General features: G+C 37.4%; 1 protein-coding gene across 1 annotated transcript in view; it reads left to right on the forward strand.

Annotated features, from left to right (window-relative positions):
* PARD3 (par-3 family cell polarity regulator) overlaps positions 1-27,441 on the forward strand; it is a 548,282-nt gene that overhangs the window by 309,893 nt on the left and 210,948 nt on the right. Inside the window, 5 exon segments of the mRNA XM_077771780.1 lie at positions 4,325-4,475; positions 11,113-11,302; positions 16,729-16,880; positions 17,924-17,968; positions 23,146-23,373. Coding sequence (XP_077627906.1) covers positions 4,325-4,475; positions 11,113-11,302; positions 16,729-16,880; positions 17,924-17,968; positions 23,146-23,373 — 766 coding nt within the window.

Consider the following 27,441-nt stretch of genomic DNA (forward strand, 5'->3'; position numbering starts at 1 on the left):
TTGCTTAAGTACATTTAAAACATCTCATAAACAATAGTTGTTTCTTTAGAAAAAAGGGAGGTAGAGAGAAATGTGTTCCTCTTGTTTTGTGCTCCTGATTGGTGGATTGACTTTTCTGGAGACAAATTTTGTAAGTCCTGACATTCTTTTCCATTGGAAAAGATACATAAAGCAAGAGGCAGAAAACCAGGGTATCATCACAAAGGACACATTTGTTGAGGACTTAGAAGGAGCAGAAATGGGAGTAAATACTTGACATCATCCCTTGAGGATTAAAAATAACCTGTGTGTGAGAATTATGCTGATTGTGGATGTTCCAAGGAAATTAATATTTGTAGAAATTATTGCAGTCTAACATAGCTTACAGTCATCTCATTACATCTGTGTTAGATGTGATTTCATACAAAGACTTGCCTTAGTACTTGTCGAGAATGGGACCAGGTGAGCCTTGTCTTAGACCCCATGCTGAAAGATCTAGTCATAAGCACTACTTTAAAATGAGTTCTCTCTGTAGGTTTAATCCTCTTAGAATTAGAAAGCTATATTAGAATAGGAAGGGGCCTAAGGTATCATTTATGGTTCTCTTCACTTTATATATTAAGAAATAAATGCAGACAGGTCAAGCGATTTGCTTAATGGCTACAAGGCCAAGGTAGTGGCAAAGTAATTTAGAAGCAAGGTGCCCATCCGTCTTATGCATGTGAGTGGGCCTAATTGACTGTGATTGTGTTGTTCAGGCACTTTGTATTCTGGTTGTGTTAGGAAGCAGCATGCAGTAAAAGCATGAGTTTTAGCTCCAGACCTTCTCTTACATTCTGGGTGTGCCACTGACAGGGAGAATGATTCAGGGAGCTTATGTTACCGCTCTGATCCTTGCTGTTGCCCACAGGGGATGCGGAGGAGCTGGAATGCTGTCCTGATCGAAAGCAGAGCCTAAAAGGGACCCTAAAGCTTTGACCACTCTTTTCCAAAACCCAAGCCGATCCTTTTATTCATTGTTTTGTGTTTACCTGACCTTCGGATATTAGTACTTTCCAAACACAGAGTTGTAATCTAGGCTCAATTTCTTTTAATTTCAACATTGTACTATCCCCTCAGTTTTGGGCTTGCTTCCATGTGGCCTAGCATGTATAAATCTCTGAACCATTTTGAGGAAAATCTGAGTCATTGGAAATAAATTTATTCACCCAATTATTCACCCAGTACCTGTTCGGTGCCAGGCATTGGGGGTAAAATAGAATAAGCCCATAGATACTGAATATCAAATAATAAGACTGTGCCAGTTACTAACTGAAACCCAGTCTTAAGTTTGATGCAGGAGATTAGGGCCATATCTGTGACAGATTTTCTAGGTTTATAGTTGAGATGGTGGTATACGTTTTCTTTATGTGAAAGATCTCATTTGACCCACTAATGCTTACCTACATCAACATGAGAATTTACTGAACTTACCCACAGAAATTATATTAAGTTTTTAAAAGAAGCCAAGATTTTAACTTTTCCTAAGAAAGTAGTCCAGGCATACAATGAAAAGCATATTCATTGAACAATATCCAGTTTCTTTATTATTAAATAGCATTTGTTATTTTCTGATTAGGGAATATATCGTCGTTTGGATATCATATCTAAGAGAGTACGACATTTACATTGTTTTTCAGTATTGGGGTAATTCCTAATTTAAACCTTTGTAAATGAAGTTATGATAAATATTGATTCGCATGAATCTTTATTATTCACTTAGCTTATTATTTTGTGAGGATAGTGACTACAAATTGAAATAAATGTCTGGGTCAAGGATGTAAGCTATCTTTTGACCTGCAGTAGACATGTCTGTATTACGTTAGAGAATGACCATATCCATTTCTACTCCTATGCAATATGAGTTAGCTTACTGCGACCAAGAGGTAATTTTTCTTTAACGGGTGGAAAGGCTTTCCTGTTTTTCTAGAGGTGGAGCTGAGGAGGTCCAGCACAACTACCGCTACTCAGGACTGCATTCAGTTGGATTGAAGAACATCTTTGCATCTTTGCACATCACAACAAGCTACAAAGTGAAAATTGCAGATCTTTCATTTGCGTTTCTTCCTCTAATAAAGTTTGGTTTGGATAAGGGTTTTACGAAGGAGATTTGTAGGGCCTGGGAGCCGCCCAGATGGTAGACCACTCTAGGCTGTTCTTCAGGATCACCTTGCCCTGCCTGTATTTGCTGCCATAGGGCCACAGTGGAGCGTTTCTCCTTCTTAAACTGCTTTCTTGCAACAACAACTAAATCATCAGAAGATTTAAAACAAAACTGTACACCCCAATCAGGACTTTTTTTAAAGAAATTAAAAGGCATTGTATCCTCTGTTAAATATTTATGTAGGAAGCTATTGACGTCTTTATTTAAATCTGTCTTTTGAGATGTAAATTAGACATGGTTAGGGAGGTAGGGAACATGAAGACTCATTCCCATGAAATGTTCAAGTGTGAGGTTCTTTCTGAACAGGGACCTTACTGTTGTTGTTTTTTTTTCTCTAGAAAACCTGCATGTGCTGTTTTCTAAATGGAATTTTTATTTGATTTCCTAAAATTCTAAAATAGCCTCTTAGATTATTTAGGGATTTCTCATGAATGACTTTACAAGGATTTTACCATCTAGAAGATTGCAGTTATATGGTTCAATGAAATGCATCTGTTAAGCAGATGTGAGGGTATGTTGTTTTTCTTATGATCAAATAAATTATACAGCAAAAGAGTCTTGTACAGAGACTTGTATAGCAAGTCTTTTTAATATATGTGCTCATTTAAATATTTCAAACATACTTGTTCTTTTAAAGGCATAGAGTGTGGGCTTTTGTTTTTGTTTTTACCTCCCTAAAGTACCTTGGAATATAAGCACAGTATTCTTTCGGAAAATGTTCTTTTATTTTTTACATCAGAGGCCTTGAATACTTAATTTACTCTTCTGTAAAGCTGTCAGTTGTAATCTGCAACTTAAAAAAAAAACTAATAAAACAAATCCTCATTTCACAATTTAAACCTTATTGAGTCTAATTCACTAGCGCTGCGAGTTGATTATTCTCCTGCAGTTTGACGTGCCTCCAATTGTAATTGTGTTGACCCTTCAATGCATTAAATCTCCCCAGTGCTTATCAAACTGGGAGAGATAAGTCTACAATTCGGAACTTCATTAAATATCTCATTTATATTAAACAGATGATAGCTTCTAACAGAAATAATAATTTGTTCAGATGAAGGAACCGCAACCGCTGTGGTTTCATCTGTGTGGAATGTGCAAACTCTCTCCCTCTTTGCCGTGTTGTGCTGCTATCCCCAGAACCTTCCCTGCCAAGCCCTCTTTGTCTCTGGCTGCAAGCCAGCACCAGGCGTCACGCAATATCAGTCCACGGGGTTAACCTCAGAGCCCACATTTGGATGACTTTAGTTAAGTGTGCTTTGTTCTTCCTCAAAGCAGATTTGTTTCAAGGCCTTATGAACATAGGTTCCTTATTCATATTATTTTTGTGAAGAATCTGACTTAGAAGGCACAGCTGTTTTAAAGAATGCCACATGCTGTTTTCATTCATGGTGATAAAAATTGACCTATATTCTTTGCTTAGTTAGTAGATTGTATTTGTAACAATACACATCTTTGCTTCATTAGAATATTTGGTCCATACTTCTATATTGTTTATCTACTGTCAGAGTGGTTTTTCTAAGTTACTTACTGAGAAATAAATATATTTAAGATTATAGTAAGAGAATAGAATGAATTTTTCCAAATTTCTAGCAGAAGACATTTAGGCTCAGTGAATTGTTCAAGACACCTGAGCTCACAAGTAGTCTTGAGGTCTTGTAGAGCAGGCAGTAATTCTCCTTGCACATGCAGAGATGTGTGCTAATTGTTAGGTGTATTTACCTACCCATAGGTATAAAATGAGTAGCTGAGCTCTGGCTTCCATTCTGATAAAGCACACTTTGTGCAGAGCAACATCCCATAAAGAATTCTGAATTAACCCATAACTTAAATTGACTTCAACAGATACCAACAGTCAAATTGAAAAAATAAGCGGCAAAATAAGTTTAAAAAAAGCTTTTAATATACATATTTTTTCTCCAGTGGCTACAATCTGACAGAACTTCATGGGAGGCGCAGTGTAAAGTGGCACAGAAAGTTGGTCATTAAGCAGAGCTGTCATCACAAATTATTTTGGTACAGGGTGAAAAGTTCTAGTTCATTTGGTACCCAGTTGGATACAGGCCTTGGGCAAGTTGTTATAATTCCCCCATGCTGCTAATGGGCCTCCAGTACTGATTTTCTCTTGCCCTGTTCTCTCCATAGCTGAAGTCACCTGGGAGCCCCTCTGGACCCGAGCTGCCCATTGAAACAGTATTGGATGATCGAGAACGAAGAATCTCCCATTCCCTCTACAGTGGGATTGAGGGGCTCGATGAATCACCCACGAGAAATGCTGCACTCAGTAGGATAATGGGTGAGTCAGGTAAAACTCTGTTTATCACATCTTATTTTTATGCTTTCCTGGTTCACTGGGAGGTTATTAATGTAATATTAATGTAAAGGAGGCCCATGTTTTCAAGTGGAAAAAGAGTAGGTTCATTATAACCATCCAGGAAGTGTTAATGTGAAGAGAGTAAGTCAATACATTGATTTTGTTAAGTGAATTTTAGATCCTGTAACGTGTGGGGTGAAAAGGAAAAGAAAGGGGTCACATGGTAATATTTTCAGTGATCAAGATATTCTTAGCTTGTTTGAGATAAGAAGTAAAGCCAGGTTTTAGGGAAAAGTCAACATGTAGTAGTGTAGGGCAAGAAGGATTCAAAAGTTACATATCTTTCACAGCAGCGCTGTTAAAGGAAGAGGAACAAATATGTATCCACATGCTTGCTTGTATATGCAGTATCTGCATTTATTTGGTCTGTACTTAATAGGATGTTACCATTTTTCTAATTGCATCTCTGCTTTTTCAAAGCCCTCATTTTAAAAATCCGGAAGCTAGTTTTTTGCATCCTTTGTTTAGATGCGACACCGTGCTGTCTGCACGTCCCCAGTGGGTAATGAGGTCATTAGCGCTTGCTCTGCAGCGGCTCAGCTTTCTACTAACAGATCCAGTTAATAAAGACTTGCTTTGCCACAGGAGTGGTTGGATTTACTGAGTTGCTCATCTTGGGATTAACTTGTGAGAGTTCTCAAATTTAAAACCTAAGAAGCTGTTTTGATTAAAATAGCACCTGACATAAAACACTTTTATTGCTGGTATGTTTCACAAGGCTCCAAAGTAAAACTCTAAATTTAACCCCCGTTTTGATACATGTAATGAAGATTTAATACAATTCAGGTTTCCATTATGTAGCTTCATTGGAACAAGAATTTATTTCATTCATCAGTGGACATTTCTGGAAAGCCTGCTATTGATAAGACATTTGTGTATATACTTTTGCTCTGGATACAAAAATGAGTAAGACACAGTCTCTGCCTACAGAGAACTCTCTTCTGGGCAGGACAGGAAAATTACATAAACATGGCTAATAAAATTGTCTGTTCTTCCTTTAGACCTTCCAGCTTCCTAGTTTGGAAAAATTGCTCAACTCTCCATTTCTTATTCTGTTGCACATAGAACTTACACCTGCCAGCCCTCTGCTTTTACTTTGTCAATATTTTTCTTTTTGCCAGCTTGGCATAAATGGAAGTAGGGAAAGGATGCTAAAAACCATTCTACACCCGATCATTGACATACATGGTACATAGTTCACCACATTAATCTTTACTTAGTAATGATCACTGTTTTCACTGCTGTTGAATTCTCCATACTTTCTTGGTTTTGGTGTAAAACTTTACCTTTGTTAAATACTTTTCTCATTGATGAAAATTCATACCCTTGAGAGAGAGAGAGTGCATGTGTCCCTGGATCTGTGTGCAAACAAAGTGATACGCTGTAATTTCCCCTTTATTATAGGAACATAGGACTTGCCATACTGAATCAGACCATTGGCCCACCAGTTCCTGTAACCTGCGTCCTGCCTCCAACCCCTGATGCTTCAGAGGAAGGCGAAAAACTAAAACTAAAAAACCAAAAAACCCCCAAGTCCACCTAGTGACCTTTCGAAATGTTGTATATATGGGCTGAGGATGCCTTCATTTACTTAATAGTCTGTTTGCCCTGATTTTGTTAGCTTGACTTCATTAGTCCACTTCAGTTTGCGTTATTGTTATCTTCCCCTCCCTCTTCTAGAGATGGAATGGACTTTTCAGACTCCAGATGCTTTCCTCTGGGCAACAACATCCCTCCCAGCTATGTGCCCTGTGATGTACTGTTCGTGCCCTTTTGGGGTGAGGGGTAGCAGACTCTTTACCCTCTGATGATAGACCAGGTTAATGTTGAATGATTTGGATATTTTCTTAAGATAGCTTTTACATATTATACTGGAAACCAGGGATCCTGTAGAGTTGTAGCCTGAGAAATGTATATGCGTAAACTGTTCCCGTGTCTTGAGTTTTGCAAAATTGAGAATTCCTCAGTCTTCATCAGTCCCTGTTCCAATATCAGCGACCCTAAGAAACAAATCGTTTGCTAAGTCAGTTCCCACTTAAAGTCAGAAATCCTGCAAAAGATGTTAGCTTACAAGAAAATGGCAAAACAAGGTACCAAATATAAGATATTAGGGCACTGAATTCTATTAACCTAAATCAATAGCGCTAGTATGTATTGATTTGCACACTATCTAGGTACATGAAAGTTTCTCAGGTAGATCTTGTGTGGTTACGGGTTGTCTTTTGTATGTTTAGAGTAACTCCTGTGTACACATTGGTGGAAGTGGTGGTATTTACTTCATGATCTGCTCTGATTCAACTAGAGCTTTGTATTGAAATTCCAGCTTAATTACCTTGAGAAATGACTAATTGTATGCAAACAGGGTGAATTTTCACCTAGAAAAATCATCATGTAAGAAGCTAGACCAAAAGGAGCGTTTAGGCCTTCTAACTGAATTCTGTGAGAACACATCTCAGGAGAGAAGCTTCTGAAAAGAGAGATCAAAATAGGAAGAGATGTTAGACTTGGAAGGATGTCAGGGGTCATCAGCCACACTTTCCCACTTAACAGATAGAGGAACAAGGTCGCAAGATCCCATGGTGATTTTTCGTTTTATGTTGTTTTTGTTTATTTCCTGTTTCTAAAAGCAGACCTCTCTGGGGAATACTGAGACCACACAATAATTAGTAGTGACATCCATTCTTTATTAACATCAGCAAAAGATATTAGACAGCTTCCAGTATCTGTTCTATTCTGGCGAACAAAGTGATCTAAAAACCAAAACCTCATCTTTGAAAATAACCTTAGGAGTCATCTACTCCAACTGAGTCATCTTCTGTTCAGAGGAATTAGGGATCAGAGAAATTAAGTGGCAAGTTTGGAGCCACAAGGTTTCTGTGTTTCTAAATCAAAGTTAGGATGTATGTTTTTATGAGTCCCGAGTCCTGCACTACTTCAACCTTGATCGGTCCCCCTAGCTTGTGGTGAGGTCAACCAGAGTTGTGACCAAGGCAAGATTTCTCCAAATGTCGTCTGTATGCACCTGCTTGCCACTATCATGGATATTCATCAAAAAGAAATCTCTGGAGATCCTACCTAGGCTTTCTTTGTTATAAAAGCCTTAAATTTTTGTTTGTTTGCTTGTTTGTTTTACAAATTGCTGGACTATCTTATCTAATAGTCACAAAACAGTAACAGGCATGGTTAATTTAACCATCACACTCCCCCAAATTTGGAGACATTTGGAGACATGGAACCTTAATTTGTTTTCCAAATTTTAGTCTGAAGAAATTTTCTGTTTAAAGCAAACCCTAAATCTGGTGTTTTCATTTTAGAATTTAATCTCAGTAGTTTTTATATTCATATATTTGTGGTGAGTTTAAAAAATACTTTTGTTCAGCATGTTTTTATCATGTTAGAAATTTAACACAGAAAAATGGAACATTAATGTTTTTATTGTGAGTCAAATCACTGGAAAACTTTTCATCTGTTTCTAGTGTCATGAATGGTGTTGCCTTCTATGTAAATGTACCAATGAATAAATGTTTAGTGAACAATCATTCTGTATCTCATTGTTTCACTCCTCTTTAAGATATGGACTGGTTTAAATTTTAGTTTGTAGTTTGTCGGTTAACTAGTTGAGGAAGGAGGAATATTTATCCATCTAAAAACAGATCACAGGCTTCTCAGGTCACTCTTAGAAGGTTTCATGCTGATGGTGTGCTCTGTACTACCACACATCATTAAGAGGTATTGTTTAGGTGGAGTTTGTTAAACACGTAGTTAGATAATTGAGTTGTCCATGACTCCCTGTATATTCCTGCCTCCCGGTTTGAAAACTGTAATTCCTGGCAACCATGTTAAGAAGTGGGAAATTGATGAAAAATGTGAATTCTCAAATCTTTTGAAATATCAGCTCCTAGAATCATGGGTAAGAGAAAAAAGCTAAGTTTTCTTACTGTTAGGAAAATTTCTTGCCATTTATGTATAAAATTTTGGATCACTTAAGGTACAATGTTTCTACTCAAAACAGCATATTATATTTAAAAAAAAGGATTGTCATATGAAGTACCATTCAGTGTTCCATATTGCTTATTAGTCTGTCTCTCAGAATATATTGTGTAAATCCAGGAGTTTTTGTTTTTAAAAATGAGTGCACTATAATTACATCGTGATTTTTCCTTCCAGTAAATTTTGCCTTTGTGAGGACTTGGCATTTAATGCTGTGACACGTGACTTGTCAGTGGTGAGCTGTCAGGCATAACTCTGGTTTTGTCATTCTGTATACTTTTTGGGCAAAAAAAAGTATGTCTTGAGAAGGACATATTTCTTTTGGTAATAATGCTAGAATGTCCAACCTTATTTGTGAATGATAATTTTTTGGACAGATTTCTGTCTCTCTGTACTAAAGTCCAAAATCTCAAGTAGTAATAAATTAGTGATTTGAATTCAGGAGAGGAAAACAATGAAGTATTAAATTTGATTTGCTTTATAATCATGAGCATTCATAAAAAGTTGCTGGTTTTCACAGTTTCTCAAAATGAACATGTTTCAAATCAAAACAGAGTGTTTTCCTTGATAAAATACTGTGTTGATGTTTCAGTGAACATATAGTATTTCTGTAATAAAGTAGTTAGTGCTAGGTGATGAATACACTTGGAATTTCTAGCATTTCTTCCATGGGTTGTCCTGAAAAGATATATATCAACCAAACTTTTTCCTTTGATAAATGTCTAGGATAAAATATATATATATATGTTTAATATCCTTCAAGCCTATATATACCATCCCATAATTGCCAAAATCATGTTAAAGCAAGAAATCATCAGTTGTACATTCTTGTGAATATTTATCTTAAAAATCAGATCTTAAGACTGATGTTATAATCTCCACACGTTGCTGTTGTGCTATTTTATTTTTTAAACTTTTTTAATGTTTATTTTTATTTTTGAGGGAGATAGAGACAGAGACAGAGAGACAGAGTGTGAGCAGGGGAAGAGCAGAGAGGGAGACAGAATCTGAAGCAGGCTCCAGGCTCTGAGCTGTTAGCACAGAGCCTGATGTGAGACTCAGACTCATGAACCATGAGATCATGACCTGAATTAAAGTCAGATGCTTAACTGACTGAGCCACCCAGGCACCCCTGCTTTGCTTTTTTAAAAAGTGATTTATAAAAATAGGAAGAGCACCCCATGTAAAGTCTAAAATGGCGATAGTATAAGGGAAAATACAGCAACCCGTTTTACTTGGGTAGGAGCCAATAAAGCTGGCTTACCAGATTGGGATATTGGACTTAAAATGAGAGTTTTCCCATCCTGCTATAAAGTGACAGGGAAATTGTCAATTTTTGCTTTGTTGAGAGAGCCAGGCCTGCGGGCTTATATTATATTGTCATGTGTGTTTCTGTGAGTATGGCTTCTCGTGACATATCCACTTGGACCCAAGCTTGCCCAATGAGTTCTTACTCAGAATTAATGGCACAGTTTTTGAGGAGGAAGCCAGAAGAAGTATGGGTGCTTTCAGGAGGAAGATGGCATCATTTGGACCCCAGCTATATCTTTAAGGATTCAGGACTTGAATCATAATTTTGTCCCAAGAAGTATAAACATCTGTCATGCTGACCCATGTACCTGAGTAGATTTTCCTGAAAGAAACTGATCAATGTAGACAGTTGTGAGTCTTTCCTTACCAAGAACACCATATCCAAATTGAATAAATGAATAAGTGCAGATTCCACTGTCTTGGCCTGAAAATTTGGGCAATCAGATCTTAATTTTTTCGAGATCACTCTTGCCATCTCCCCACAAGGTCTTGATTCTGCATGTACTCATCGCTGAGGTGTCCCCTGAATGCACCGTGAGCTTTTCTCCATTGTCAATTTAATGATGTAGTTGCCAATGTCTAAAATCAATGTCCTCATTTCTCCTAGCAGAGGAAAATCATATTCATCATTCCATGCCCAACTGTGATGTTAACTTTTGTTAAGATCCCCAGCCTCCTCTGCCTCAGCTACCCAGACAATGACCAGCACAAGTGAATGACACAGTACTTTGAACGCATCCTTCCCAGCACCAATCACTTAACACTTTTCATATGTCTGTCTCTTTCTCTAGGGTGTAAGCTGTTTGGGGACAGAGATTTAAGTCTTTCTTACATACTTGCCATGTGGTATGTGCCCAATGAATGAATGGCTGAATGGTTGATGTAAGTCTGCAGGGCTTCCCTATAAATTTCCTGGTAAAATTTTTCAAAGGACTTTTTCAACTTAAAATCTGTGTAGCATTTTCACATTAGAAGATATTCTGGAGATCATCTTTGGCATCAGGAAACTCGAAACCAGTGAAATTGAATACTGTGCCCAGAGCTACATAGCTGCCATGTCAGGGGAGGGAACAGACTTGAGGCCTCTGTTGGACATTTATTTGTGAAAAATAAATTTCCTTCATTCTATTTTTTTTCCACCAGGTTGAGCAGATGTTTGGAAATGTTTTTCTAGTGTTGTAAAGTATTAACCTGAATACACATAGTGGATACCTAAATGGACATCTAGAATTTCTCTTACTTTTTTTTCACTGGGCAGGTAAATACCAGCTGTCCCCCACAGTGAACATGCCCCAAGATGACACTGTCATTATAGAAGATGACAGGTTGCCAGTGCTTCCTCCACATCTCTCTGACCAGTCATCGTCCAGCTCCCATGATGACGTGGGCTTCGTGACAACAGACGCTGGTGCATGGGCTAAGACTGCAATCAGTGATTCAGCAGACTGGTAAGATCACGTGCTGAGATTGGAAAACACGAGTTAATTGCAATCACCTTCATTTTATGTTTAAATGGTCTGTCATTAAGCACAGTTAATCAATTTTTTTATGGCAGTGTCCTGTTTTCATGGTTTTAATGCTCTTAATTATCACTCTTGTAATAAAAGATTCCCCCCAACTCTGTAAACTTGCCCCATTGTTTTATCATTTCCAGGGCTGTACTTTATAATTCAGCCAAAACTACAACAAAATTACCACTAGCCAGAAAAAACCTACTCACTTAAGTCCCATTGTTAATTATTTTAGATCTGTTTTAATTTTTTTAATGTATTTTATTTAGTTTTGAGAGACAGCACGAGCAGGGAAGGGTCAGAGAGAGAGGGCAACAGAGAATCCAAAGACAGCCTCCAGGCTCTGAGCTAGCTGTCAGCACAGAGCCTGACGCGGGGCTCGAACCCACGAACCTTGAGATCATGACCTGAGCTGAAGTAGGACACTTAACCAAATGAGCCACCCAGGCTCCTTTTTAGATCTGTTTTAATATGGTGATTTTTTTTTTTTTATTAAATCAGTTCAAGCAGATCTCTGAGATGACTGAAAGTTTATAACAATTAGATGACTTTGTCCAAATTAATAGCTGCTATGTTCTGGGAGTGAGAAGAGGTTTTTTAAAGGTTTTCTTTTTAGAGTGCTGTCACTCTGCCATTTAAAATGCTTCCTGCTTGCTTTTAACATTATGACTTTTGGGGCAGCCTAATGCTCTTTCTTTCCCCTGTATCTTCCAGAACATAATAAAGCATTTGATATTGTTGAGCCAATTGTGGCACATGAGTGTGGATGTGTGCCATCATCTGCATGCCTAGTAATTATAGATATCCCGAAGCCAAAAGGCAAGTCCCTTCTAGGGATGACCTTGTGAGGTTGTAGCGATAATTAACATAAGCCATGTGAAGCGTTATACCAGAATTTTCTTATTGCCCTCTCTCAGGGGTGTTACATGAATACATCAACAAAATGATATTTAAATCCGTTACCACTTACCTGTTTCTGTTTTCTTACCCGGACTTGTGGACACCACATTTGTTATCAGATAGGAAGAGTCCAGGGGGTCTGGCATTGATATGTATTAATGTTTTAGTGATGATACTAGCAAAGTCACCCTCTGTTCAGCCCTTCTCTTCCGTTCCTTACAAAACCACACGAGCATCCAGCACACTCACCTGTGAATTCTGCAGATGTTTTCTTGGAATAGCCTCACCTGTTATCCTTGAAGGGTCCATCTCTGTCTTGTCTTTTCTTTCTTTAAAAAAAGTCTTTTATTGAAAACACAGGATTTAGAAATAGAGCTACACTCAAGCCTGCATGATAATAGCTTGTCTTTGAATGAGGTTTTTGGTTCTGTGTAGATGGGGGAAGATACAATATAAAGTCGAATCCCATTTGAAATCCACAGATGCTGTTGCATTTACTGCTGCAGTTTGTATTTGTTTCTGAAAGTGAAGGCAACAACAGGGAAAGTAAGGATTAGATATTTGCAGTATTCAACTTAGGGACAAAGCCTTTGAATCTCCACCGTGATGAGAATTGTGGAGGTGGCCATAGGCATAGATCTGTTTGGGGCCTTAGAAAGCACTGTATTGGTGAAAATAAATAAGTAACTAGCAGGAATAGATTGTGGCATTAATTTCCCTAAGGACATCCATAAAATGGTGAGGACTTGTGTGGTTTTACTGTGGGGAATGTGGCGCAAGGAGAAGAATATGAATGAAGGGTTATCCAAACAAGAATGGCAGCTGTTCTGAATCATAGCAGAAAATGTAAGCTTTTCCAGCCTGACAATATCTCCCTAATCCTTGATGAAAATGTTATGAAAACAAAAGGGCAATAAGACAGGATTAATAACTGGAATTTTAATAACGTTGGGGGTCAGGGTATGGGTACATTCTTTAAAGAATCAGCTGTCAGTTTTGCAATCTAACTTGTTAAGTATTCTGTTGTACTGTTTATTGTGTCTGAAATTAGTTTAATGGGTATATTGATAGGGAAGAATTAATTATGTCATGGTTTAAGAATATTTAGTTATTTTAAGACTCTTATTAACGCACATACTCATTTGACATTTTAAATTGTGTATGTTTACAGTTCACTGCACAATTGCAGAAGGCTAAATATGTCAAATGGCTAAACTTTTAATTTGTTAACGAGTAGAATATACTTTTTTTACTCCATTAATTGACTCAGGGAACATTCACAGTGTTTTTAAGGAGAGGCAAGGTAAAACGGCAGATTCTAATCTTAGTGACAACATCATTCCAAGGATGTGACATTAGTTTAAAAAATATGCCAGTGTGTGGTTTTCAGGTAACTTTAGCACCAACAATTTGTCTTTATTTGAAAAGCTCTTACCAGCAATTTCTATTTAACATGTATTTCATGAGCAGAATGATTGAAGAGATCAGCTTTAAACATATGAAAGAATTATTTTTATTGAACACATAATATATAGTTTGCTGTTGCAAAACGGCATCATAGTTCTTATCATATGGGTTTTTAGTTTTCTCTTCTAGGACTATATTTTTCTTTTTTTTGAACATTTTTTTATTCTTAAGAGACCGAGAGCTCGTACACAGGCATACATGCATGCAAGTGGGGGAGGGGCAGAGAGAGAGGCAGACAGAGAATCTGAAGCAGGCTCCAGGCTCTGAGCTGTCAGCACAGAGCCTAATGTGGGGCTTCCACTCATGAACCATGAGATCATGAGCTGAGCTAAAGTCAGACACTGAACCACCTGAGCCAACCAGGTGCCCCTAGGATTGTATTTTTTAATTGGGGTGTATGTGTTCTGGAAATTATGAGCAAACTATAGTAAGCATAGTAGTGTCTGAATACAACTACATAAGGATAATATACAAACATATATCAATTTAAGAAATTTGTATGAACATTACATATATAATGTATGCTATAGCTGTAAATACATATATGCATGCACACATACATACATACACGGTATGTAATCATAGTGATATGTGGAGGGTCACTGAAGGCTTCATGATAAACATGATCCTTCTTCTTAGGACACCAAATTTATTCAGAGCTTTAGAGAAAAAATATGGTGTGTTAAAAAAAGAAAAGATTTAATGTAGAATGCAAAGAAGAAAACATTTATTAGGATATAACGTAGTCTTTTACAAAATAAAATTGTTCTTTCTGAATTCCCAGGGCCTGTGGGACACATGTTTTCTCAATACCTGGGCCAGGACTAGGGTGAGACAAGCCAGGTGCCCAGAATACAAAATGTAAGGAAGGGTGTGCACCTGGGTGGCTCAGTCAGTTAGGCGTCCGACTTCAGCTCAGGTCATGATCTTACGGTTTGTGGGTTCGAGCTCCACATCAGGCTCTGTGCTGACAGCTAGCTCAGAGCCTGGAGCCTGTCTTCAGGTTCTGTGGCTCCCTCTCTCTCTGACCCTCCCCTGCTCACGTTGCCTCTATCTCTCTCTCAAAAATAAATAAAACATTAAAAAAAAATTCAAAATGTAAGGAAGGAGTTACTCTCAGGTGTTGACCCTGAACCTGCATGAGCCTGAGAGTGCTTCCTTAAATTCTGAGTCAAGGGCGTCTATGTTTTCTCATCCTAGGCGCCCTACTATGTACTTGGTGGAAAAGATTGGGAAGGGCTGTTAAGATCCCGATGTGGTTTTTAAGGACCCTATCTCTGTTATACTTTGTGTTATGTTGGTAATTTGAGATAGATAGTTCTTGTGGGGTGATGATCACTTACTTTGTTTAGAGGTTTGCAGTTTACAGAGGGCTTTACATGATGTCCTTGAAATCTCTTGTTGGCCTTGTGAGGTGGGTGAAGCAGCTCTTCTCTTTATTGAGCATTATTTAATACAATGGGCTCGAAACATTTCAGGTCACTTAACCTGACGGCAAAGCATTTTCCTTTATGTCTTTCTTTTTGCAGTTTTGGGTTTAGCTCTTCTCTAAGAGCTAACTATCATTTCATGCACAGTAAACTACAGCTACATATTTGATTTATATCTAAACCAGATCACTCTCCTTTACCAGTGTGGATGGTAATTCTCTACGGCCATAAAGTAAGAGAAGTTTGCTTCCATCAGAAACATAAGGAGGGCTGTCATAAACTCAGCTGGCATGGTGGAAGTGGCCATTCACCTTCTTAGTATGTTTAGTTAGCTGTGGAGGGATTTTCTCCTACCTGGCCAGCTAAGGAAAGTGGCTAGGCACTGACACAAAAGACCAATTGATTTACTCAGTGTGCCCAGCACAGAGAAAACCCATTTTTATTATATGAATTGTGCTCAGAACACCTTGTAGTACTTAAAACAAATTTTTTTAACATTTATTTATTTTTGAGAGACAGAGAGAGACAAAGCACGAGCCGGGGGGGGGACAGAGAAAGAGGGAGACATAGAATCCGAAGCAGGCTCCAGGCTCTGAGCTGTAAGCACAGAGCCCGACATGGGGCTCGAACTCAAACTGCAAGATCATGACCAGAGCCGAAGTCAGATGCTTAACTGATTGAGCCACCCATGTGCCCCTTTAGTAGTACTTTTCAAAGTGTTCACAGATTCTTTACGAATAGGAGTGATGCCATGTCATACCTTACCACTTCCAACTGTATCCTGTCCCAGTGATTTGCCATGTACCTCCTCATCTCTGCTTGAACTACTGTGTTGGTGTCTCCTAAATCACATGTCATCTGGTCTCCTGCCACCCTCCAATACTGTACACGCTCCCATCTGTGCATCCACAGCATTGGCTCAGTACTTCTGTTGTGGTTTTTTTGCTAGGAACTTATAGAGAACAGAGATCTTTTCTTCGTTTCCTTTCTTGACATTGTTACCCAGCTCAACACCTTAGAATAGGTTCTCATAAAGATTTGTTGCATTGGTTCCTTCTCCATTGAATACATATTGCTGAGAAACTATATCCTCATGAAACTATGTGCCACTGAGGTGTTTTTTCCCTTCTTTTCTGAAATACAAGATTAAAGACATATTCTTTTTACGACTTCTATTTGATTACAATTCATAGAGTCCCTTGTATGCTGTCAATATTTGTATTCATATGTGAAAATTTTCCTCAGATATTCAATCCTCCCAATTTCTAAGACATACCAGGCTTATTTTTTATAATCACTTAGAAATAATCATGTATTGGGAAACAGAGTGAGGAAACTGAGGGAAATAGGGGAAGAGAGAACTCATATGCAGAAAGAATGACTTTACATTTAAATTTTGTATTTTCCAATCACAGATTTTTTTTAATGGACTATATTTGTTTCAGTGTTTCTCAGGAATATGCATACACATACCTTCATATGCACAGGCATATATGATCTTTCCTAAAGTTGGATGTCCTCTATTTTTAGTAATTATTTTTATGTTTATCTTTCTCTTCATACCAGCTCTTTGAGTCCAGATGTTGATCCAGTACTTGCTTTTCAACGAGAAGGATTTGGACGCCAGAGTATGTCAGAAAAACGCACAAAGCAATTTTCAGATGCCAGTCAATTGGATTTCGTTAAAACGCGAAAATCAAAAAGCATGGATTTAGGTAGTGAGTACAATCTCCATGAATCTTTATCTAAATAAGGTTTAGATGCTTTCAGATTAAAATTGATAGTCCCAAACACATGTCTGTTTACTTTAAGCAAGAGAGAAAATAAATGTGAAATGTGGCAATTTGGCAAAAATTAGTTTTTCTGAGTTTGCGATATCCATATTTCTCATAAGTGGCATGTTTACATAATGTGCAATATGTTAAAATATATGTTTTCTGATGATCAAAGAAACAAACACATGCATATCATGCTATGTTCATGAATCTTTATTTGGAAAGATGAAGTGTTTTAACATTTTGGATGTTTAAAACCAACTTTTTGAAATAGTATTTGGTTGGTTGTGGGATTCTTGAACTAGAAGAAGTTTTGGAGAGAAACCATTATCTCAATCCATGTCTAGAATTTGGTTACTTCACGATATCTTCGTTTTATTGCTATTCTTTAAGGTTTATTTAATAGAAACTCTTTTGTGTTGATAATTAAGGCATTTAATTGAAGTAACAATTTGAGAGAATATTTATTGTAGAAAGTATTTGGAAGCAAATGAGAGGAGGAAAATAACCATAGTTGTTCAATCAAACACCAATCAGGTAGTGTCTCTTTTTAAATCCAAATCCACCAAAAAACAAACAAAGTAAAATAATTATTTCTGTAAAGTGATCAAATGATTTTTAAAACCTTTGTTAATCAAGTGAAACGTATTTAAACTGTTCTCTGGTGGCTGTTTGTACTTCAAGACTAAAAGCATTAATTTATCACATGCGTAAAAAAAATTTGGCGATGCATTGCCTTGGCTAATTATGATATGCTAACTTATAAATAACACACGTTTCTGTGAAATGAAATGACTGGCATTTTGCATGGAGACACTGCTTCCCCCCCCCCCTTTTTGATTATGAATGTTTGCTTGATGTTTTATATTATTTGCATGAAATATTACCTATGAATGATCACCTAACTGAAAAGATCCGGAATGATTGAAGCATGTTGGGCTGTGGGGACTAACTGCACTAACCAGTATACATTTACCTTTTAACAGTAGCTGACGAGACTAAGCTCAATACAGTGGATGACCAGAAAGCAGGTAAGAATGGACAGTTAGAGTGTTGCCATAGAAACTGTGGTCCAAGGAGCTGATCATAATTATAGAGCTGCCAATCATATTGCATGTAAACATAAATATTCCAGTCTTGCGTGTATGTTTTCATTTTTAGGGCATCAAAATGTGCAAGAGAAAAAATTTCTGTTAGAAGGAATTTATCAGGGCAGTACATACTAACTGCAAATATAATTCTGTGTCTCAAAAATGCTAAAACAACCTAGATCTTAATTGTATCTGTATAGGAATGTTTTGTTGCAGTTACATAAATATCCAAATCCTGAAAATAGGATCTCTTCTAGTGGACTCTCAGTGTCTAAGTCATTTATTAGATGTCTAGCTTGATGTCCGAACAATGGTTCTCAAAGTGGTGATTTTTGTTTGAAGGATAATAGCAGATATATAAATATTTTTTCACTCTAAGACAGTGTCCAGTATTGCTGTCTTTCATTGCTCAGAAAACCTCAGTTCTTCTTCAAATGCAAAAATTAGCTCCTAGTTATCTGACAGTGAGTTAGACTATGTAATGCTCTTTATCTTGACACTGTGAACCTATTTTAAAGTTTGTTTGTTTTTTTGTTTGTTTGCTTTAAACTCTTTAGGGCTTGCTTCTAAAATCCTGCCTAAGGGCGCCTGGGAGGCTCTGTGGGCTAGGCCCCTGACTTTGGCTCTGGTCCTGAGTTTGAGCCCTGCATTGAGCTCTGTGCTGACAGCTCAGAGCTTGGAGCCTGCTTTGGATTCCATGTGTCCCTCTCTCTCTGCCCCTCCTCTGCTCATGCTCATGCTCTGTCTCTCTCTGACTCTGTGTCTCTCTCTGAAATAAACATTAACAAATAATAATAAAATTTAAAATGCTACCTAAATCATTTCATAACATCAAATGATTGTATTGAACTGGGTTTTTCATTACATTAGATTTTACTTTTTATGCCATTTTATGAAAATACATGAAAGTCTTCATGTGTAATTAAACTAATGTGTTTTGTACAATGACACGTTTATGATTTATCATTATAAGTTTGGGATAGTGTTTTAATTATTCAAGATCCAGTATGATATAGTCATATCACTTAGCACTAATTAGCTTCAATTTACCTTTTTGACCTGCAGTAATTAGTTTTAGCCTTAAAAAACATATATCCATATACATATGTAAAGATTATTATGGACATGGTTGAAGTTTTCACATTCTGTAGAGTAAAAAGATAGATTGTGAAATTACATCCAATAAATCATAGGATTAACTGTAGTGCAAGGCAATTAACTATAGCCTCAGCCCTTATTATGTAGTTATTTCTCTGATCAAACATAAAATTCACTGAAACTCTGAAATAGGGCTAAAGAAAAACTATTTGATAGTTCATATATGCAAATGAGTAATTAGTTTTGGAATTAATAATATTCAGTACTTTTAAAGAAGTAAGCCCTGTCCAAATTAATGTTCATAAAAACCAACTCAAACTGTTCAGGTTAAAGAACATGACTTTATATACTATGCCCAGTCAGGTACAGTCAGGAAAATATTTAATTTAACTAACTTCCACTAAAAGGAAAAGACCATTATTGCAATTAAAAAAAATAATGATGATATCCAGAGTTTAACTGAAACCTAAAATAATGTTCACGGAGAGAAGGCAGATTTTATAATCTAATTGATCTTGGGTGTTTTATTGTGTTTTAAAATGTTAGATCCCAGATAAAAAGAGCTTTTTCTTTTTTTCTCTCCTCCCCAACCCCACTTTGTGCAATCTATCCTACCAAAGTAAACTGCAAAAGCTTGTGACAAAAATTATTACATAGACACCGAAGTACCTTTTAGTCTATTGGTTTTAAATCTACATGAATAAAATATCTAACAGGAATCCTTTCCACCCTGCAGTAATAGACAGTGAACAGATTTTCAGTTATTTTCCTTTTTTCACTTCACTTGAATTGCTAAGATGATCATGATTTTACAGTTTAGTCCAAAGGTTTTTGGTAGAGTCACAGTGGTATTTTAGCATAGATCATCTGTCTAGTCATAAGCCTTTCATAATGAAAATTGAATTCCGTTTCCTTCGCCTTTGCAAAAGACATCCTCTACTTCTTTTTTGGCAAGTGTGGTATTAGATAGGAATAGAAAAATAGGCCTAGGGAATATAGTATGATTGTGATTTTCCCCTTTATTTCTGGATTTAAAGATCTGTTATGATATTGGGGGGGTGGATTTTCTTCTTGAAAGAAAAGAGAGAACAAAGATAAGAGAATTGGGTTTCTGATAGTTTAATTCTTGAATATAAAAAAATAAAGTATCATAATGACCCAAAAGATTTACAAAGAACTTTAGAATATTATTTTAAAATTAAGACATTGTTTGTGTATGTGTAAATAAAACTAATTTTTTGCCCATAGTTTATATAAAGGCATGTTTAATTTTTATCACTAATAAAAGCTTATAATGTCAGGGGTCTCAGTAGCCATCATTCAGGAATCTTCATGTATTACTTGATAAAACTTTATTAAAGTTTCTTTGACAAATATCATACTTAAATATATGATATCCATATTACAGATTTAAAGTCAGCAAGCTCTTTCTGTAAAGGACTGGATGGTGAATAATGTAGGCCTTGCAGACCAAACAGTCTCTGTAATAGAGGCTTAGTTCAGATGTGACATGAAAGCAGCCACTGAATACATGCAAACAAATGAACCCTCCGGATTTGGCCCATGGTTTGCTGATCCCTCTTATAGATTCACAAATCACAAATTTTGACTTTTTGTGTAACTTCTTACTATGAAGATTTTCAACCATACATTAACATAGATGCAGTAATTCATTGATTTCTTATATACACAATACACATCATCACCAAAATGTTACACGACAGCATTAACATTTCAGAGAGAAAAGTAGATAGCGAAGTCCTAAATTATGCTTACAAAATATCTATTGCTTATTTATAGTTTCATCATTTTTTAATCAGCTTTGCCTTTGTTTATGTATTTTAATACAAACATACACTTATATGTGTATTTACATATACGTATATAAGTATTTATATGCATGTATATATAGACATAGATTTATTTTAATAAATACTCATGCTGTTTCTGAAATTCATGATTAAAATGTTTAGTGCTCTGAGTACATTATGTCCAACCTCAGCTAACTTTTTGTGAAGAAAAAATAAAATATACGTAAATGCTGTTTTTATGTAAATCTTTACATGAAGCATGAAATCTTTATTGGAAAAATATGGATGGATAGATAGGAGTATACATACATATACATTTACATGCCCATGTCCTGTATGCTCTCAATAAAGTGTCAAATATTTGCCTCCTCAGAGTTTATAGAACTCAAATACAGCTGGTAGTTCTGAAAATTGATATGTATGCTTTATTTGGAGAAAGATTTTCCTAGTGGCAATTCTTGGAAATATTAGTAAATGTCCCTGCCCATGAGTAATCTTTTCCTATTCTGCTTGAATCCTTGATTTTTTACTTTTTGTTTAGTTCTGGAACCAAATTCATTTTCCTTCTTGTGACATGACTTTTATGGGTATTAGAACATGAACTTGTCAAAAATTATAGTGCCTATCAAGAGAAAAAGTAAGATTGATCATCCTGGGAAGAAACAATTCATGTGAATTTTTGTCATAAAATAATCAAATATATAAGATCCTGCACTGAGAAAGTTCAATAAATCATCTTTTTCTCCCAAGCACAATAATTGATGGACTATTATTTCCTCATTAGAATCATGTCTGCCTTTCTGCCTGTATTACATTTTTGACATATTTATTCTAACGTAGCAACTTCGAAAATTAGGTGCAAGATATAAATGAATCTTTAAAAGACAATTCTTGTTTTGACTCTCAGTTTCTCTTTTATTCTGTTTTGTACTCTGAGCCATGCAAAGCCCATGTCATAATTATTTGCCTTCTAGGTGATAACATGTCCAGGCTACTCCTTAATTATTGATCAACATATGTGCTTGATGACCCCATATGGAGAGAAACTACCTGCTCTCTCCTACCTTCTCATTTTTTTGGTACCTGTCTTTTTAACAGTGTAAGTGATAAGCTAGTTCTAAAACCTGAGTTGCCCAGGCGGTGGTACAAAGCTGGTATTTCAGTCATCGAGAGGCCAACTTCATCTGCTTTTGAGTGCTAGGGCAGGCAGTGATGGATGAGGCTGTCTTTCTTGCTTAAAGAAATTCACTTTGATTGTCTTCTAAAGCTTGGTACTTCTGGTATTCTCTCAGGCCTTCCTGCCCTACATCCTCAAGAAACAGAGCAAACTGGTTAATTCCCTGAATCCTCCCCTACCATCCTAGTGAAATGTTCTTCGTAATTGTGAAGTCTTCTTCCTTTTGCTCATTGTTTCACAAGCAGATCTCATTCCCAAGCCTCGAGATATAAAGACTTATATTCAGCTCTGTGGTCTCTCCCCTACTTCTCTCCAGTGAGAGCCCTTATGTCATTTTTTTCTATTCAAATCTTGCATCATCTCTCCAATAGAACATTACTCTTTCCCAGATTCAGGTTCCTGCCTGTTGCCAGGGTGCCCTAATTGTACTGATGACAGGTAGTCTTTTGTGCTCTTTCTACCTCCTGAGTTGTATGAACCTGCAGTACAGAACAGAAGAGATTTCATGAGGCTCGTTGAGATGAAAGTTTATTTTCTGCTGTAAATAATCTTAAACTATCAAAAAATGATTTCAGTTAAGTTACACAGCTTACTGCTGGTTGCTTACCTTAGTCTTCTCATCATTCCTCCTTTTCAAGTGGGCTCTGAGTTCTTCTGGTTCGTTTAGATTATTTACATACTGGGAGCAAATGGTTTGACCAAAATTTTATCTCTTGAGCTAAACATGGAGACTAATAACTTAGAGTTTTTCCTATGAATATAGAAAAAATAGACTAAATTTATTTATCCCTGGGAAAAATTAAAATTAGTCACCGTTACTTTATTTTTATAACATTTCTGTCCACACCTCAGAACTCATTGAGTGAATAATTTGTCTATGTCCCTGATGTTTTCTGCAATCGGTAGATATTCAGGTTTATCAGTTTCACCTCCAATTCTTTTTTTTCTTTTTCTTTTCCTTTTTTTTCTTTTTCTTTTTTTTTTTTTTACCACAAATTCTAATTACCATTTCATTTTTGTAAACCTCCAAGGTTCCCCCAGCAGAGATGTAGGACCATCCCTGGGTCTGAAGAAGTCAAGCTCACTGGAGAGTCTACAGACAGCAGTCGCTGAGGTGACTTTGAATGGGGATATTCCTTTCCACCGCCCACGGCCACGAATAATCAGAGGAAGGGGATGCAATGAGAGCTTCAGAGCTGCCATTGACAAGTCTTACGATAAACCTGCAGTAGATGATGATGATGAAGGCATGGAGACGTGTAAGTCTATAATGTCAGAAAGAATAGCAATTTCAAACAGCTCTATAGAGCAGCAGTTCTTAAAGTATGCACCAGAGTTCCCCTCCAGGTACTAGAGGGCTCAATGAAGTCAAAGTAATGACAATAATACAATGTCATTTATCTTTTTACCTTTTTTCTCTCACAAGTATATGTTGGGTTCTCTAGAGACAGTCTTTTGATATCACAGTAGATTGAATGCAGAACACAGAGAAGAATCTGTCTTTTCAGCCAGATAGCAGAGATTTGCTAAAATGTAAAACAGTGCCATTGTTTTCACTCATTATTTGTAGTAAATACAGTCTCTGTTTTATAAAAACATAATTTCTGTTAACATAAATCTTATTTTTGTAAAGTAATATTTTTAAATCTTCTCAGTTTTAATTCAGTAAACACTGATAGAGATAATCTACATAAAAAATATTTTGAGTCCTTCATAATTTTTAGGAGTTTAAAGTTATCCTAAGACCAAAATGTTTGAAAACCACTGCTATAATGTGAGCTCTCCAGCAAATAGATGTAATAATCTATGATTTTCAAAACGTGTTTTTGTATTGTTTTTATGAATTACTCTTGCTTTCCTTGTTCTGAACTGGCAAGATATTTGTATATGTGTGTATTTCAAAATTGCAAAATGTTTTAAGGCAAGACTGTTGAAAGACAAAGGCTAATATAAATGAGCAGTATGTTTTCCATAGAATATTGAGAAAAAAATAACATAAGCATGTATAAATGTTTCAGGGAGCTATCTTTTATAGTTAAACATTCATGGCATAAAAATAACCATTCATTTTAAAAATCAGGAAAAAATCTTTAGTAGTATATTTTCTTAGAAGGGAAAAGACTTAAGAATCCTAATGGTAAAAACTGTTGATTAGCTTACATTGTTCATAATTACTACTTTATATTTTTGTTCTTTAACTTCAAACGTGACTCTTTGCATCTACCCATTGTTAGAAAAGTTAAAGATACCATTGCTCAAAAGTTCAAGCAGAGACCAGAGATAATTTAAGTGGAATGTAATTTACCTGCAATTTAACTTTTGGGTGAACTGCTTCTGCCACAAATGCCTAAGGAAGATTGTGGTGGGGAAGAACTTTCTGAGGAGATTTATATTTTTTTAAAATGCTTATTTATTTTTGAGAGAAAGAGTGCAAGCAGGAAAAGGGCAGAGACAGAGACAGAGAGAGAGAGAGACCGAATCCAAAGCAGGCTTTAGGCTCTGAGCTGTCAGCACAGAGCCCAACATACGGCTCAAATGCACAAATTGTGAGATCATGACCTGAGACAAAGTCAGACGGTTAACTGACTGAGCCATCTCGGCACCCCACATTCTGAGGAGATTTAAAGCAAAATTAGGTAGTTTTTGCCTATTGTATGTACAGCGTGTTTGGAAAGATGGATACTGCGACCGTGATGTAACACGTCAAGCAAAATGGGGAGAGGATGGCTGTACCCCACCACGCTTCCTGGCCCTTTACCTAATTCTTCATCTAAATCTGGATGGAGTTTTTTCACTCCATCCAGTCAGTGATTTCAAATGTATACAGCCTATTCTTGCCAGATGAAGAACATATTTCCTATTTTTGCTGCCAAGTCTGGGCTCCAAGATCCTGAGTCATACGAGCTTTCAACCCTTTTGAGTTTTTCCCCACTGTCTCCGTGGTTCCTTTCCATCCTAACCAGTATCACTTGTGCAGCCTTCCTGTGGTAGCATCGTGCCTCATTGTGTCCTGGGGGTACACTTAATAAGAGATATAGTACTTTGGCCCTTCAGTATTTTTTTTAAGCTTCTACAATATATCATGCTTTTGAACTTTTTCCTTGTTCTGGTTAATTTTCTCACATATAATGTAATTTTGTCACATGTAACACCTATTTCAAATGCATCAGGGGACAGAATTTATCTCAATACAGGGCATGTTTTTAATTCAAATGGAGACAGCCTTTAGAGTTTCCTTCCAGCGTAGATAGACATCGAAATTTGTCCCTATATAAAATTTAGTTTCCTTTTATACTTTGAAATAACTGATTTAAATACATTATGTTATCACTTTTTCATTCAGCAAATAGACAAATTATGTTTTGCAAACCAAAGTTGAAGTTCTGGACAGGAGATGGAAAGACTCGTGACGTGTGTACCTACAACCACAGAGCGCTGTGTTTTCCAAAAGTCCTAATTAAAAAATTTTTCCCCCTGACCAGTCTGTTGAAATCTGGATACCAAGGGGGAAAAAAAAGGCACCTGGTGTACATTTCAAACTTTTGCAGTGTGAGCTGCTGAGACCAGTCAGTGCACTACAGCAGGCACTGAACTGGAATTCAGGCCATTTGCATCTTTGTCCACATTTTTCTGATGAATTTGCGGTTCCGGTCAAACTACCCAAAAGGCTTGAGCATTGAGTTCCTCATTGTGAAACCGAAGATTGGGACAACCGGGTCATGGATTATCAAACTGTGTGTCATGACACCTGGTCAGGGAGGGAGTCTCTGTGGTTTTGGGGGGTTCCAGAAGTCAGGGCAGGCTGAGCAGCTGCGACTCTGCAGAGCCACCAGCTTCACCCTGCACCCTTCTGTCACCACTCTGTTGCCTCAACTCTTGTGGGTTTCTAATTTCTTTTTTTTTAATGTTTTTTTTTTTAATTTATTTCTAGGAGAGAGAGAGAGAGAGAGACAGTTTGAACAGGGGAGGATCAGAGAGAGAGGGAGTCACAGACTCTGAAACAGGCTCCAGGCTCTGAGCTAGCTGTCAGCACAGAGCCCGACACGGGGCTCGAACCCACGAACCGTGAGATCATGACCTAAGCAAAAGTCGGATGCTTAACTGACTAAGCCACCCAGGCGCCCCTCTTGTGGGGTTTTAAAGTCACTTCTGTTACACTGATTCTCTGTAAATCTTAATACTAGAAAAGGGTTATTTGCAGTGTTTTTTAGAAAAGCCTTGAAAAGCTCAGGTGCAGATGATTTAGATGGTTTCTGAGGTCCTTTCTAGTTGTAACATTCCGTGATTCTGTGTACCTGTTCACTTACCTGCATAACTCCTGCCTCTCAGGCTCTCTCGTCTTCTGCAGGGTCCACGAAAGACAACACACCCATGACTGTTTTATTCCTGTGTAACCACATGCACAGGGGCTGAAAAATCACAGGACTCAGTGAATAGTCATGACATCAATAAGTGAGCTCCTGCTCAACTAGCACCATGGTGTCATGTGGAGAGAAAGGGGAGAGACCTCCAGTATGCAGTAAGAGGGATGGTCGTGTCACTGCATCATTCCTGTTGGTTTTCCACACTGAGCCTGCATGTACTAGACCTTTGATGCCTAAGCAAAGTCTTAAAAAAAGACCCTCAGGGGTGGTCTTATTGCTGGTGATCATTAGACACCTTTATATGTGACTGGATATGAAAAGGTGTTCTGCGGCCCCAGTTGTGAGAAAGGCCAGCTCAGTTAGCTCTTCCTTTGATTTCCTAAACACCATCCTTTTGAGAGTCTGGCTTCTGGATCCTCATGGCCTGGTCCGCGGACATCCTGTCCCTGTGTCTTCCAGGATCCCCCTTCTTGTTTCTGGTTGTCCTCTGCATCGTCGCCATTGAGGGTGCTGTTCCTCGTTGCCAGGGAGTCTAGTATCCGCCACTGTCTGTGCTCCGTGGGATTCTGGCAGAGGGTGCTTCCCTGTGCCGTGTATGACTCTTACAGCCACTGGGGAAAATGAAAATGCCCTTTCCCTATGGAACGTTGCCCTGAGAAGAGGACCACTGACCTGACAGAGTGTCCCTTTGTTACTCTGTCGGTGCACCTGAGATGTGTGGGAATGGAGGGACGGTTGCTGTTGGAAGACTGTGAGCCAAGGCCCGGGATCAGGACAGACAGCTACAGTACTGCCCCAGTCTCCTGTTTTCTACCCCACATTAGCCCTTTTCCTCTTTACAAGTAAGATGCTTAGGCATAGGCGTGGTTGATTGCTCTTGTCAGTTGGGTTGAACATCTCCCTGGTGACTATATTTCATGGCTCTGAACAGGCTTGCCTCTTCTCAGCAGTATCGAAATCATG

Source organism: Crocuta crocuta, unplaced genomic scaffold, assembly GCF_008692635.1.
Source record: "Crocuta crocuta isolate KB4526 unplaced genomic scaffold, BGI_CrCroc_1.0 scaffold457, whole genome shotgun sequence".
Lineage (NCBI taxonomy): Eukaryota > Metazoa > Chordata > Mammalia > Carnivora > Hyaenidae > Crocuta > Crocuta crocuta.